Here is a 14,410-nt window from a genome sequence, read left to right as displayed (position 1 = left end):
TGCTTTATGTGCAGCAGGAAGGTGCTATGGGTGTCGTTTCTATTCATAACCACAAAGACATTACATAGTATATATTGAAGGAAGTTTAATAAAACGACTGTGCACGGACTGAAACAATTCCTGAAGAGTTGTTCTTACGTTTACTGGAAACTTTTATTTTCTTTTCAATATTTGATAAGCAGGGTTTGTTTGTTTGTTTTGTTTGTTTGTTTCTTGTTTATTTTTTTTTAACGTTTAAAAGAAAGCTGTAATAGTGGTACTGAGTTAGCATGCATGTGATTCATGTGTCAAGGGATAATCTGTCAGGCAAGTGAAGGAGTCTGGTGAATTACTAAGCGTACTATGTACAGTCCTGACTGATATAATGGATGTGGCAGCCCTCAAAGGCATTTTTTTTTTTTCTTCTTTCTTCTTAAAATATTAGAATAAAATGAACAAAGCTGGATAACTGCCAGAACCTAAAGCTGTGTTTTATCTCCTACAATTTCCTTCTAATTTCCTTAGTAGACAAAAGTTTTGACCTTGGTCTCATTTCTGGAAATCCTTTGTGAAATGCAGTTCAAGTTAATGCATTAGACAGAGTTTACATATTGTAGCTGAAATATCCTTGTTTCCTTTTTAAGAAGAGGAGGAAGAATTTCTGTATTTAAGCTATGCCCTTTGTCACTTTCTACATATCCTTTCCCTTCAGTTTTTGGGATAATGGTAGAAAATCAGTGTTGATCTTTGTTCCCAAGAGATGATGTGTCTTGAATTCTAGAGACAGGCAACTTTTTTTTAATTCTAGAAGCGCAATTTTTTTTTTTTACTGTTGCTGTCTCTTTTCTTTCTGTTTGAGAGAACAGAGATTTCTCTATTCCACTAGTATTAGTGGAAAGTAATTAGTTTGAAAGTAGGTTGGGGATATAAATATGACTTTAAATTTGTGTGTGTGTGTGTGTGTGTGTGTGTGTGTGTGTGTGTGTGTGTGTGTGTGTGTGTGTGTGTGTGTATGGTGACATTTCCCCAGTTTTTGTGAACTTTCATTAGAGCCAAAGGCACTCAGGAGCTTAGCTTTTCTTCTTTTCGCCATGCTTTTGGCTTATTCTGTGGATACGTAGCATTGACTGGGCCAGCCTGAGGTAGGACTTCAGATGTTGTCAGTTCTGGTGATAGGTAGAAGCCTTGTGGGTGTTTTGGATATTCCTCAGTTCTGCTCTTCTCAAGAAAAATTTACCTTCACAGAATCAAAGAGTGGCCCAGGTTGGAAGGGACCTCAAGGATCATGAATCTCCAACCCACCCACCACATGCAGGGCCACCAACCTCCCCATTTAATACTAGACCAGGCTGCCCAGGGCCCATCCAATCTGGGCCTTGAACACCTCCAAGGACAGGGCATCCACAGCCTCTCTGGGCAGCCTGTTCCAGCACCTCATCACTCTCTCTGTAAAGAATTTCCCCCTGACATCCAACCTAAATCTCCCCTCCCTCAACTTAAAACCATTTCCCCTTGTCCTGCAGCTATCAACCCTTTCAAAGACTTGACTCCCCTCCTGTTTGTAGGCTCCCTTTAGATACTGAAAGGCTGCAATGAGGTCACCCCACAGCCTTCTTTTCTTCAGGCTGAACAAGCCCAGCTCCCTCAGCCTGTCTTTGTAAAGGAGGTGCTCTAGTCCCCTGATCATCTTTGTGGCTCTCCTCTGGACCCTCTCCAACAGCTCCCCATCCTTCTTGTACTGAGGGCTTCAGACCTGGACACAGTACTGCAGATGGGTCCTCACAAGAGCAGAGTAGAGGGGGACAACCACCTACCTGTCCCTGCTGGCCCCCTCTTCTGATGGAGCACAGGATACCATTTGCTTTCCAAGCTGCAAGAGCACACTGCTGGCTCATGTTCAGATTTTCATCCATCAGCACCCCCCCACGTCCTTCTCCACAGGGCTGCTCTCAAGGACTGCTCCTTCCAGTCCATATATATGCGTGGGATTCCTCCAGCCCAAATGCAAAACCTTGCACTGCTGTGTTGAACCTCATTAGGTTCACCCAGGCCCACCTTTTGAGTCTGTTGAGATCCCTCTGAATGGCAATATCTTTTTTGTCTAGTTCCCAGCCACTTTTGCAGATTGGAGGTTTGGTTTCCTTACATTGCAATAGCACTTGAGACTCCAGAGGCAGTGAAGTAGGTGTCTTTGGAACATCTTTTTCCTATGGTAATCCTTCTCAAGCATTCACCTTTTTCAAAACTCGTTAGGTTGATGGGGGAAAAAAATAGTAAAAAAGATAGTGGGTCACTTGAGGAAGTATACCAATACACTTAGATTTTATAGGGATAAAGCCCCATGTGTGAGTTCTACCCTGCCAAGCTGTAGATGTCTGCAAGTTATGATGTTTACTGCTGCAACATAGCAAAAAAAACCAAACCAAAACCAAAAACTAAACAAAAACAACAACAAAAAAAAGAGAAAACAAAAAGAACCCAACAAATCTTTCTCAACTACTTCAGTTTTTAGACAACGTTTCCTAATCTTTCCTTAGCAGCAACATATGCCACAGAGCTGATACTGAAGAGGCAGCAGGAAAGAGTGTGGTCAGGGATAAGAAGTGAAGGTTTCTTGTGAGCATGCATTTCTGTTGCACTTGAGTTGGTGCAGTAAGATTTTTCTGAACAGATGTTGAAGACCTATTTAAAGATTCATGTAAGGAATTTAGAGAACATATAAAAAGAATTGAACTTTCCAGAGGGGGAAACCAAACCGCATCAGCATGAATGCCTCCATCTTTTTGTGGTGATGGTATTTGCTTGAGTGAGGAAAGGGATGGGTGGAAGATATTTTTGTTGATTGAACTGTTTGGTGGAAAAGGAACAAATATACATAAATATGCTTTTTTAAACTCGTGCAAAACCACAAAAGGAGGGATAAGAATCCTGGAAAATAATCTTTCTCAGTCCATTTAAATAAATGGGACAAAAAGGAATGTTGATGAAACTGAATGTTTACTCACTGTTCCCTGATGAGTTGCCTTGCCTGTTTGGGCTTAATAAACATAAAATAATGCAAACATTAACAGGAAATTATATGCAAATAGAATGACTTTTAATGTCATGCTTTTTGGATTAGATTTCTGGATCCTTAACTACATTGTATTATAGGAGCTAATTTTTTCGCTTCCAAACTTTTTTTTTCTTGAGATTAGAATGAAGATTGAATGAAGATATTGATTTTAATTAATTAAAAAACAGAACATAAAAATATAACTACCAAAAGCATACCAGAACATACTTTTTTTTTTTTTCCTTAGGTTTATACCTTTTAATAATACCACTAGTAATAATGCCAGCACATTAGCAATGCAGCAACATATAACCTCATACCACGAGGTTATCCTACCAAGTAACTCTTGCATTTTATTTGTACTGTTGTTATCTCTGTAAAAGGTCGTTTGCTAAAATGACTTTTAAATCCCAAGCTTGATAGCTTACATACCTGATGTCTTAGACTTTTGTGGCTGTTCCTTATCAAAAGTACCACGCCTATGCATCATTTCATAAGATTTCAATTTTCTAGAGGTCTCAAATTTTTATGAGGAAGTTTCAAACTCCAGAGGATTCTTTAGGAAATGTTTTTATTAAAAGGGAGAGTAGAAATAAAGGACAGTGACAGTACCTTGTGTTACATCCAGTGTTTATGTATGCATACAGCCCATTGTATAAACTATTGGACAGGCGTTCAGCCTATTTTTATCCACTTTTTCTTGAGCTAGTTTTTAGCTGGATCAGACAGAAAATCTAGCTCTTTGCACTGTAGCGTTTGAAGATGGCTGTGAAAGGGAAGGTGTCCCTTGGCAACAGCAGGGCTCTGTATCAGCCCAGGTCAGCTGGGACATGACTGCAGTGCTATTTTGACTTTGGTTAACCACACTTTATTTTTTCTTTTATTCTAGTGCTTCAACCTTGAGCAACTGTTTGGTCAGTGTACTATTTCTCATTAAATATAATGGGGTTTGGAAAGAGCACGCTCTTGTCCGCAAGCTCTCTTGTGCACCTGTGCATGCTCTCTCTTGCCATAGCCCCATGTGTGGCTGCCCAGGTTAATGAGTAACAGGCTGGGAATGTTTGACATAAGGTGCTCTTGACCGCTGGCTTCAGCTCCTGTTTTGATGAGAGTAAATTTGATATTTTCCTGCCACTCTCGATTTAAAATATAACCTTCTGTGGCTCATGAACAACATCTGAAACCTTTTGATTACTTAAATAATAATATTTTAAATATTATAACCTGTTAATGTAGAATGCTTCAGAAAAGCGTGAGTTTTACGTGTCAGTTGTGTGTTGCTGTGAAGGCTTGTAGGCTGTTGGTGTACTGCCATAATATCAGCATTCCTATCTGTCCTGAATTAAGGCTTCAGGTCCATGACAATAAAAATTAGTTTAAGTCAGCTGCCACCTCACCTCCCCTCCCCCCCCCTTTTCCTTTCTTTGATTAGTATCCTTTCTGCTTGCAGTCAACTGATGATGAGGTGAGGCACTTCAGAGAGCTAAACCATCTCAGAACACAATACAATAAAGGAGGCCATGTTTTTTTTTTTTCCAAGTGGTTTGCTGCAAAGCAACACTTTGACAGACTCGACATGCAAGAGTGACACTGCAGATGAAGAAGAAATAGCTGGTTATTTGTGGATTGGTCAAGATAGTGTCAGCTCGGACAGCATCACAGCCAGAGCACATACATTTTTTTTAATCACTGGTTGTTTTCTCACTTTATCAGTGAAAGAAAAATGTGCACAATGGCAAATCTGTATCTGGTGAAGGAGCATAATGTTTTCTGTGTGTTAGAGAAAACAGGTCAGGATGCCTGTGGAATAGAGATGGTTTGAGTTGTGATGACCCCTTTGTTCTTGAAATGTTCATTCCTCAGGGCAAATCTGAAATTGAAGAATTTGATATCCTGTATTGATGAGCTATAATGCTCACTGTTGTGCTGAGTAGACGTAGTTCTTAGCCAGGACATTTCCTAAAGCATGAACTGGTGTCATAGATATCTCAGTTGCCCTCTGTAGTATCTCTGGAAGAAGCTGTAGAAAGGCTGAGTGCAGCAACTGAACAGTTTGGCCATGGTGTACTCCTGAGACTGCTGAGCAGACCAGCTGCAGTCATAAGGTGGAGGCTCTGTATCTCCAGATACAAAGCCTGTGTTTCTGAAGTCCACCTCGAAATTGAGATCTATTTGATGGAGTTCTGTAAAAACTAACTGGACTGGAAAAGTCATGCTGGGCTGACCCACTGTGTAAATAAGATGAAACAGGTATGATAAGGAGAGCATAAATATTTTAGAACAAAGATGAAATCGGATCGGATATACCATCAAGTATACTGTTAAGTGCTGGGGCCATCTCTAATCACGTACATTTACAAAACAGCACAACTTCTTCACCTGAGTGACTGAAAGAATTTTGGAGATACTTAAATGTACAGAGACTCTCTCAGAGTTAAGTTGTCTGATTAGGTTGTTTTACTACTCTACAGGGGAGAAAAAAAAAAAAAAAGAGAAGTTGTATTTTCTGTCTACTTGTGGAAGGAGGGAGGCCAGCATCCTTTAATCCCTCTGTTCAAGGGGGAAAATTTTGGCACATAGCTACTTTCAAATTTGTGTGGCCAAAAGAATGTATGGCTAAACTTTTTGGTGAGAAAGTATTCCTCCAAAAATAAAGTAATTTGCAATGTCCTGTAACAGAGGAGGGGGAAAAAAAAAAAAAAAGACTGTAAGAAGTGAATCTGAATGATATTCTTGTGTCTTTTGTTAAAATTAAAAGGTGGTAAGTTTACATATGGTAGTAAGCAAGTATTTGAACATTGTTTATTAATCTGTATCTTTCCCAGTCTGTGATCCTGAAAAATTTAAGGATATCCTCTGCTGTTGTAACAGTGTTTTGGTTTTGTTTGTTTTATTGGATATATCCTCTTGACCCCTGCTCCTGTGCGGGAGTACTTCCTTGCCAAGGGCCCTGAGGGAAGGGAGGAGGGTATATGGATGACATCCCAATGAGTTCAAGTTATGTACAAGGTATAAGTATTTTAAAGGTAATTTAGTTCAAACCTCTCCTTGCACAGACTTATTTTTGAGCAAAGATTTTGTTTAATCACTTAACTTTCTAAAGCACTCCTGCTTGTATTATGGGCCTTTCTTTGTGGTAAGAATGGGGCCATAAGCCAGCAGTGTGTCCTAGCAACAAGAAGGTCAGCAGCATCCTGAGAGCACGGGTAGGATTTGGAGAGGAGCGATCACCCATTACTTGTCACTCGTTAGTATTATATTAGTATTATATTCCTCCTATACCTCCAAGAATGGGGAAGATACTGACAATACTAAAGCAGGTCAGTGGAGGGCAACCAGATTGGTCAGGGCAATCAGGCAGTGGATCAATTTGTCCAGAAAGCTTAGATCTTTGAGATTTTAAAGACTTGATTGGGTGAAACTCATAACAACCTGGGATGAGCTCACAGGTGAGGCTGTTGTGGTCAGGAGGTTGGAATGAGACTTCCAGAGCTCTGTGCTAGCCTAGGCGATGTTGTGGTCTGAAATGGAGTTGGGAATTCCTTGGAACTTGGAGTTGAATGAAATTAATGTTGGCTGTAGCTGGCTTAGTTGTTTGAGGAGGAAGGGATAAAAAATGATACAGCTGACTACATTGTGGAACATGGAGGTTGGTAACAAGAATCTGTGTTAGCAGAATAGAGAAAAGCAGGCATGCTGGTTCTTTTTTTTTTTTTTTTTTTTTTAAGAGGGGTATGAGTCTGCAGTCTAAAAGAACTAAGTATTGCCTACCACAAGGTAGGATAAGTAGAAAACAAGAAGGTAGTCAGTAGCATATTGCTATTCAATGGTCATTACCTGTGCAGTGACAGCATGAAGAAAATCTTTGTTATAAAACAGAGTGAGTTGCCGTCAGAGCAGCTATAATGTAGCATTTCTGACACCTTTGGAATGATACAATCAACGTGTTGCTTAAAACAATTGTTTCAATCTTAAGAAGTGTGATATGGTTGCATATGGATTTTTTTAAAGTTGGAGTTACCACTGGAACTTGCACACCTGTTTGGTTTAAAAGCTTTTATAAAGATGCTGTTGAGTGAAAATATAACATGTAAAAATGGATTTAATTACTTAGTGTTAATACAGTCCTCAAACCTGCAAACAACTGCACGCTGTAATCATGGAACATGGCTACTGAAAGCTCAAATATTTATTCCAGCTTTTGACTGTGAAATTGCATTTACTTCCAGTAGATGTTTTTTTTTTTTATCTTTTGCCAATTTAAACTGTCTTTAGTTGTGAATGAAATGTGCTTCACTATTTATATATCACAGTATAAAAACATTTTAAGAGAAAACAGTATTTATTTTCCTTTAACAAAAAGAAAACCAGAGCAATTATGTTACTCAAACTACATTTGGGGAGTAAATGATATCTGACTCATCTGACTTTGTGGCTTCATTCTGGTGGAATAATGTCCTCTATCTCATTAATTTCAATAAAATTGAGGAGGTCTGGCTCCCACAAAAGCCTTTAGTGCCTGTAATGCAGAATGAATCTTAGAAAATGATCAAGTATTTAAGATTTGTCAATATAAGAAAGACAGTGGTGATCTACAAAGCGTTGGGTTGCACCAAATGAAGATAACTTTAGGGTTACCTCATCTTTCTCAGATCCAGAGAAACTCGCTGGAAATTCCATACAAGAAAATTCCTGGAAATGCCATACATTCTGAAAGAATGTCAGCTTGCCACCATGTGGCAAGGTATGCCGAGGGTTAACTGAAATTCATATGGTTTAAAAATGCATAAAAACAACTTAGATGTTAGGGATGTATCATTACAGAATCATAGAATGGCCTGGGTTGAAAAGGACCACAATAATCATCCAGTTTCAACCCCCCTGCTATGTGCAGGGTTGCCAGCCACTAGACCAGGCTGCCCAGAGCCACATCCAGCCTGGCCTTGAATGCCTGCAGGGATGGGGCATCCACAGCCTCCTTGGGTAGCCTGTTCCACTGCATCCTCTGAGTGAAAAACTTTCTCCTAATACCTAACCTAAATCTACCCTGTGTTAGTTTAAAACCATTCCCCCTTGTCCTATCAGATCTTGATAGATGTGGTTTCTTCATTTGAAGACTGCTTTGCTTCAGCAAACTGAGTTGATGAGAACATTCTTATACATTTCATTTAACCTGCATTTTTGTCTCTTCCACTTCGAAATAAAAAGGCATATCCTTTGACCTTTGAATCCAGACGAGTTTGCACGCGTGGAATAAGAAATAGGGAAATTCATCAAACTTCATAATATTTCTTCCAGAACTATGGCCTTGAAACAGACAACATGAAGAACTTGGTTCTCAAGCTGCGTGCATCATCCAACAATCTACAAAATTACATCTGTACCCGTAGAAAAAGCTCAAATTATGATGGGAATACTTCACGCAAGCCCCCCAATGAATTCCTTACTTCTGTGGTAGAGCTTATTGGTGCTGCTAAGGCTCTGCTTGCGTGGTTGGACAGGTAAGAATAAAAAAGAATAAAATCCTTGTATTTTCATTTACTGTTGTAACTTCTTTCTCCTTGCAGTGGAAGTTCTACTAGGTCTAAAGATGTTCTTGATCTTACCATTCTTTTTTGCTTTGTCGAAAGGCTTCTGAATGAATTTAATCACCTGAGACATCTTTCTTGTGCTTCCATTTTTGTCAAAACCAACAAACTGGTAATATTGCTTCTAACCTGGTAGTTAGAAAAGTGAGAGTCGTCTTATTGAGGAGAAACAACCTATTTTCAGAAGGACTAGTTTCTCATATGTATGACCTCCTCGTTTTGTCTTCCCACCTTATACATCAGCTGTCATTGGCAAGTCCCTAAGAAGAACAGAAAAGAGAGAATCTGCTGAAATTGTGACCTTAGCTCTGAGATCTGAAAAAGCGAACAGCAGGGGAGACTTTCCCTCTATTTCTTTTTTTCTGGCAAGAGCCAGAGTTGTTTTGTGACAGCTGCATCAGAAGCAAACAGGCAACAGAGCTGATAGCATACTAACTGTAGTGCTGAGCAAGATGTGGAGATGTGAATTCTTAATCACCTTACCATCTTTCTTGAGAAGGAAGGTTAGGAGGAGAGCTTCATGAGTACTGTCAGCAAGGAGAGCTTTTATCCTTGAATATTTCTGCAGTCATGTTAACAGGTTGTGCCTCTCGCCTAATCTTCCCATTTCACCATGTTGCTTGAATCGTGTCCTAAATTTCTTCTACAACTCTCTATCAGCAAGTGATTGGCATATCCATTTTCAAAACAGTTGGGATTACTCCCGAGTCCTTTAAATTCTCTGGAGGGTCTGAGGTGAGTGCCTCCATATAAGTCTTTCATGAAGTTCAGCCTTACTGAACTTGTCTGTATGAAAGCCATTTTTCTTTTCTCTTAAAGTCATTACACAAGATAAACTTTGCATATTATTTTTCATTGAATGAAAATAATACATTTCATAGAACTTTCTCTCCACTCTTTTTTTAATTTTAATTTTTTCTTCTGTCTGAATTCAGTAATCAAAGACTGGAAGGTAGAAGACTACTCCCTGACCAAACCAAAGGCTGTGTTTTTTTTGTGTTTTTTGTGTGTGTGTGTGTGTGTTTTTTGTGTGTGTGTGTGTGTTTTTTGTGTGTGTGTGTTTTTTGTGTGTGTGTGTGTTTTTTGTGTGTGTGTGTGTTTTTTGTGTGTGTGTGTGTGTGTGTGTTTTTTGTGTGTGTGTGTGTGTGTGTTTTTTGTGTGTGTGTGTGTGTGTTTTTTGTGTTTAACAGCAGTGTTAGTATGATTTAACTTGAGTTGGTATTTTCAAACTGGTGTTTGGAAAGTGGACTGAATTTTGCTGTCTGAAATTGCTCACCACTGTGCTAGCCATACCCCAATTTTGGTGCAGGGATGAAATGAAAGTAGAGTCAAGAATAGTTATGTTGTGAAACTGCCCTTACACTTGTGTAGCTCATGCTGTGGTAGAATAGGAGAAGTCTGGTCTCTGCAATCTAAGAGGAATTTTCTCTTGTTACAGGGCCCCATTTACAGGTATTGCTGACTTTTCATCAATGAAAAACAGAATCATTCAGCTCTGCTTGGATCTTACTACTACTGTTCAGAAGGTCAGCTGATTTCTTTTCCTCCCTGCTTTCCAAAAGGGGAGGTGGGTGTTTGGGGAAGTAATGTGTGCTGTATACTGACTGCTAATTGGAATGCAGATGCGAGTTTACTTTAAAGCTTGAACAATTCCTTGAAGGCCAGTTTCAGTTGTCCGTTTTTCTGAGATGGTTTGTTTTTGTTCATTTAATTTCCAATTTTGGAATTGCTGGCTGTGTTGTAAATGACTGTCATTTAAAGACTACACATATTTTCTTCGGCTTCAGTGGGAAGAGTGTTAGATTTTAAAATAGTTGGTCTGCATCTGAAGATTATCAAGTTCCAAATAATATATCGAAAATACATGGTGTTTGTGTGTATATACACTAAAATACATAATAAAGTATGTATTACTTCATTGTAATACATACAGTGAATACTTCATACGTCATACATCAATTACTTCATTGATTGTTATGCCTACATATGCAGACTTCTTAGGTTTTTTCCCATATGTAGTATTTCAACCTATTCCTGTCAGATGGGAAATGCTACATATAACAGAAGGAGTTGCCACCTTTATGATAAAAATTCCACTAGTCAGGACTTCTGTGACAGTAGTGGGAGATTATAGTGTTTTGTTTCAAAACTTTCTAGTTATCAGTGTCATGAGCACTTATATTGGTAATAGCTAAAAGGACACTTAGAAACTGTGGGAGTCTTGGCAAATTGCATCATTTTGTTTTCTGAATAATATTGCCTGTCTTCTGAAGCAGTGGCATACTGTCAGCAGAGTTGAACTCTAGAAGTTGAACGCTACATGCACTCTTCAGCTCCTGTAGAATTTGCTCATAGCTGTTTAGTCCATTACTGTATATTGTATGTACTCTGTAGAGTCATGTCCTGTGAAACAGGTGATTCCCTCTGTTTCTGAGGAGATGATCATAGAATCATGAAATGTCTTGGATTGGAAATGTCATCAAAGCCCGTTCAGTTCCAGCCCCCTACCATGCGCATTGCCATACACTAGATCAGGCTGCCTAGGGCTCCATCCAACCCGGTCTAAAATGCCTCCAGGGATGGAGCACACACGATTTCTATGGGCAGCCTGTGCCAGCACCTCACCACCCTCTTGAGTGAAAAATTTTCCCCTAGCATCTAATATAAATCTTCGATCTTTTAGTTTAAAACCATTCTTTCTGCTCTTACTGCTATTAGGCAATCTGAAAAGTCAGTCCCACTTCTGATTATGAGCTGCTTTTAAGTACTGATGCCAAAGTAAAGAAAGGTCTTGTGAGATATCAGGCGATGATGACACCCATTTCTATCAGCTGGTTAGTTGTAAAAGAATATTATCTCAGCATAGTAACTTCAAAGGCACACCAGGCTCACCTACTGCTGAACGCCCTTCTTGATTGGGCACTGTGCATGCAGTTGCAGCAAGTTGGTGATTTACAGATACAGATTTGCAGATTGTGTAGTAGAATAGTAAGCACTTCTAGCAGCAGATGGTGTTCACCCAAGAGTGCTATAGGAACTGAGATATGAGATTGCTGGACTGTATTAATAAGACTGTTAAAAATGGTATCTAATCTGTCAATTAAATCAGCCTTTGATGGCAGTGAAATGGAAGTTGGCAAATACAACTCTACCCTTTAATAAGTAGAGCACTTCTCTGCCAGTTTAGCAGGAGCTGTAATAAAGACTGGAAGTGCTGTGTATGAGGGGAAAAAAAACAACACAAATGGAGAAAGAAGAAATCTTACTTTGTATTGGAATATTGCAAATGTATTAGTATGACCTGAATGAACTCACCGGCATGTGGAGGAAAGAGAATGAGATTAAAAAAACAAAACAAAAAAAAAACGCTCAAACAACTTGATGTACATTTTTAAATGTATGAAGAATATGTCCGCAATGATCATCAGAACAGTGTTAAGAATTGCTTTGAAAACAAAAGAGAACTGAACTATTTTATATATCTCTATTGTGTCCATATCTGGAGGCTTATATGCTTTTTTTTTTTGAACTTCTGTCTTAAAAAGCTCAAAACAGAACATGGACGAAACAGGAGGGTTGAAAATGATCAGAAGTAAGGAGTAGCTTCAGGTCACAGCTCCTCAGTGCATCTTTTGGGTGTTGTGTGATAGTTATGCAGATTGAGATGTCAATGGCAAATATCTTGAAATTTAAGTTTTAAATCTTGTTTCATTATTTACTTGTTCTCTTAAGTCTTTAATCTGAGAATGTAATACTGTTCTCTAGTTCAGCCATTCTTGCAGAAAACCTTTTGTCCAAAGAGATTGTGGATGCCCCATCCCTGCAGGCATTCAGGGCCAGGCCAGATGTGGCTCTGGGCAGCCTGGTCTGGTGCTTGGTGACCCTGCACATAGCAGGGGGTTGAAACTAGATGATTATTGTGGTCCTTTTCAATCCAGGCTGTTCTATGATTCCCTTCTATGAAAACAAGGAAGACTTATGTAGTCTTTTACATGCAGCAGTTTCAGTTCAAAGTCTTTTGTCCCTAGGCTTTGTAAATAATGCTTTATGTGTAGTCCTGATGAATGTTATCAGTAGCATATTTTTGAAAACAGTTTTTCTTGCCTTTTTTAACAATCTACTTTATAACCGTTTGTTATCCAGAACGGGTAAATGGCTGAATCAGCATTCAGCAGTGCAGTGCAAGTTTGTGTGTCTTCTGGAAGTCCAGTTTTATTGTGCAGAGTTCTGTTTTCTGTTGAATTTCTGTTGCTGTAATTGAATCCTGTGTTCTTGGTTTTAAGGGTTTATTATTGCTTTATACCAGGGCCAGAAAATAGTTGTTTAACACTACATTTGAGCCCTACTGGGTGAAACTAATTGGATTAATCCCTGCAGCATGAATGACTTTACTTCAATTCAAGGTTAAGGTGTCAGTTTTGCAAAATCTTTAGAGATGATGTATTCATGCACTTATTGGTTAACATAGAGTATTGTTCTTGTTTTCTTTTTAGGACTGCACTGTGGCTGACATGGAAGATAAAGTTCAGACTGTAGTAAGTACCAATTTCTACTGAAAACTCAGCTACTTACTTTCACGTTTATTTCGGTGGCTTCTACTCCAATTGTACTGACAACAGCCTTCCAATCCCAGCACATCATGCAAGTAAAATGTTATCGGCCGTTTTAGTAATGCTCTTTACTGTAGAGAAAATCAATGAGATTTTTGACTAGACTGATAGCGTGTGTAATGGTGCAAAGTCAAGTCTTCCTGGAAGTTCATTGCACAAACATTCTTCATGAGAATTTAGGCCTCATATTTTAAAGGAAGCGGTAATACTGTAGAATCATTATAGGCTAAATAAACTAATTACGCCTGTAATAGGCATCATGAGATATTTTATGCCTTAATAACTAGATGCTATGCCTTATTAAGCTTCTCCATGTTATAAAAAAAAAAAAAAAAAAAAAAAAACCTGCCCTGACACACATCTGAGTTTTTGTGTCTAGCTGTATTTGAGCTTGAAAGATCAGTTTTCAGAATGAATTGAAGCAGCCTTATGACCAAATGAGGAGTGCAATGGAATGCTTTTTATATTTTGTAACGGTTAATCATCGCTTCCTGCTTTTGACATGAACCAGGCTGTTCACTTTGATAAGGCCTTCCGCTAGTTCATACATGCTTAGGAATTTAGTAGCAAAATAACTAAAAATAATTTTTTCTGTAAATAATGAGACCACGTAAAAGGGAGTTTTTTGCTTCTCTCTTTTTCCGTTTATGCACGCCCATCATGGAGTGGGTATTGTTGCTTGAAATTCCCTTGTTCTAGCAGTTCCTCGTATTCACACTTAAGCATTGTTTTGATTTATTTTATTGCTGCTCTATAAATCTGTTGTAAAACAAAAGAAGAAACATTGGAGCTATTGTTTTTAGGGACTATTGTAATTCAAAAGATGTGCAGGACTGCCTCCTTCTCCCTTAATTACTTATGTCTGCTTTGACTGAAAAATTCAAAACTTTGTGTGAGGTGGTTCACTTTATTGGTGTTCCCGAATGGTGTATAAATAAGTACCATGCTGTGTCCTAAATCTTCCTTCTATGTTACGCTCTTGTAGCATATTTTGAGTTGCAGCATTGCTTTAGCTAACATCAAGACCTAAAACATACTGTGGGGCATTAGGGAAATTTGCTGGTGTAGGGAGTGTTCAGATTTTCTATGATAGCTCTCATGATTAATTAGCCATTCTGTTACTTAACAGTTAGAACAGCTTTGTCTTTTATACCTTTGACTTTACTGACACAGGCAGA

At 38.8% G+C, this 14,410-nt stretch overlaps 1 protein-coding gene across 1 annotated transcript in view; it reads left to right on the top strand.

Moving 5' to 3' along the window:
• Nucleotides 1-14,410, top strand: part of CNKSR3 (CNKSR family member 3) — a gene marked incomplete at both ends in the record, with an annotated part of 60,326 nt that overhangs the window by 31,946 nt on the left and 13,970 nt on the right. Inside the window, 3 exons of the mRNA XM_079550012.1 lie at nt 8,333-8,535; nt 10,061-10,148; nt 13,116-13,157. Of these exons, the coding sequence (XP_079406138.1) occupies nt 8,333-8,535; nt 10,061-10,148; nt 13,116-13,157 (333 nt within the window). The remainder of the gene's footprint in view (nt 1-8,332; nt 8,536-10,060; nt 10,149-13,115; nt 13,158-14,410) is intronic.

This window comes from Tetrao urogallus (assembly GCF_951394365.1).
Source record: "Tetrao urogallus genome assembly, chromosome: 2".
NCBI classification, from domain to species: domain Eukaryota; kingdom Metazoa; phylum Chordata; class Aves; order Galliformes; family Phasianidae; genus Tetrao; species Tetrao urogallus.
This window is presented reverse-complemented; position numbering and strand designations above follow the sequence as displayed.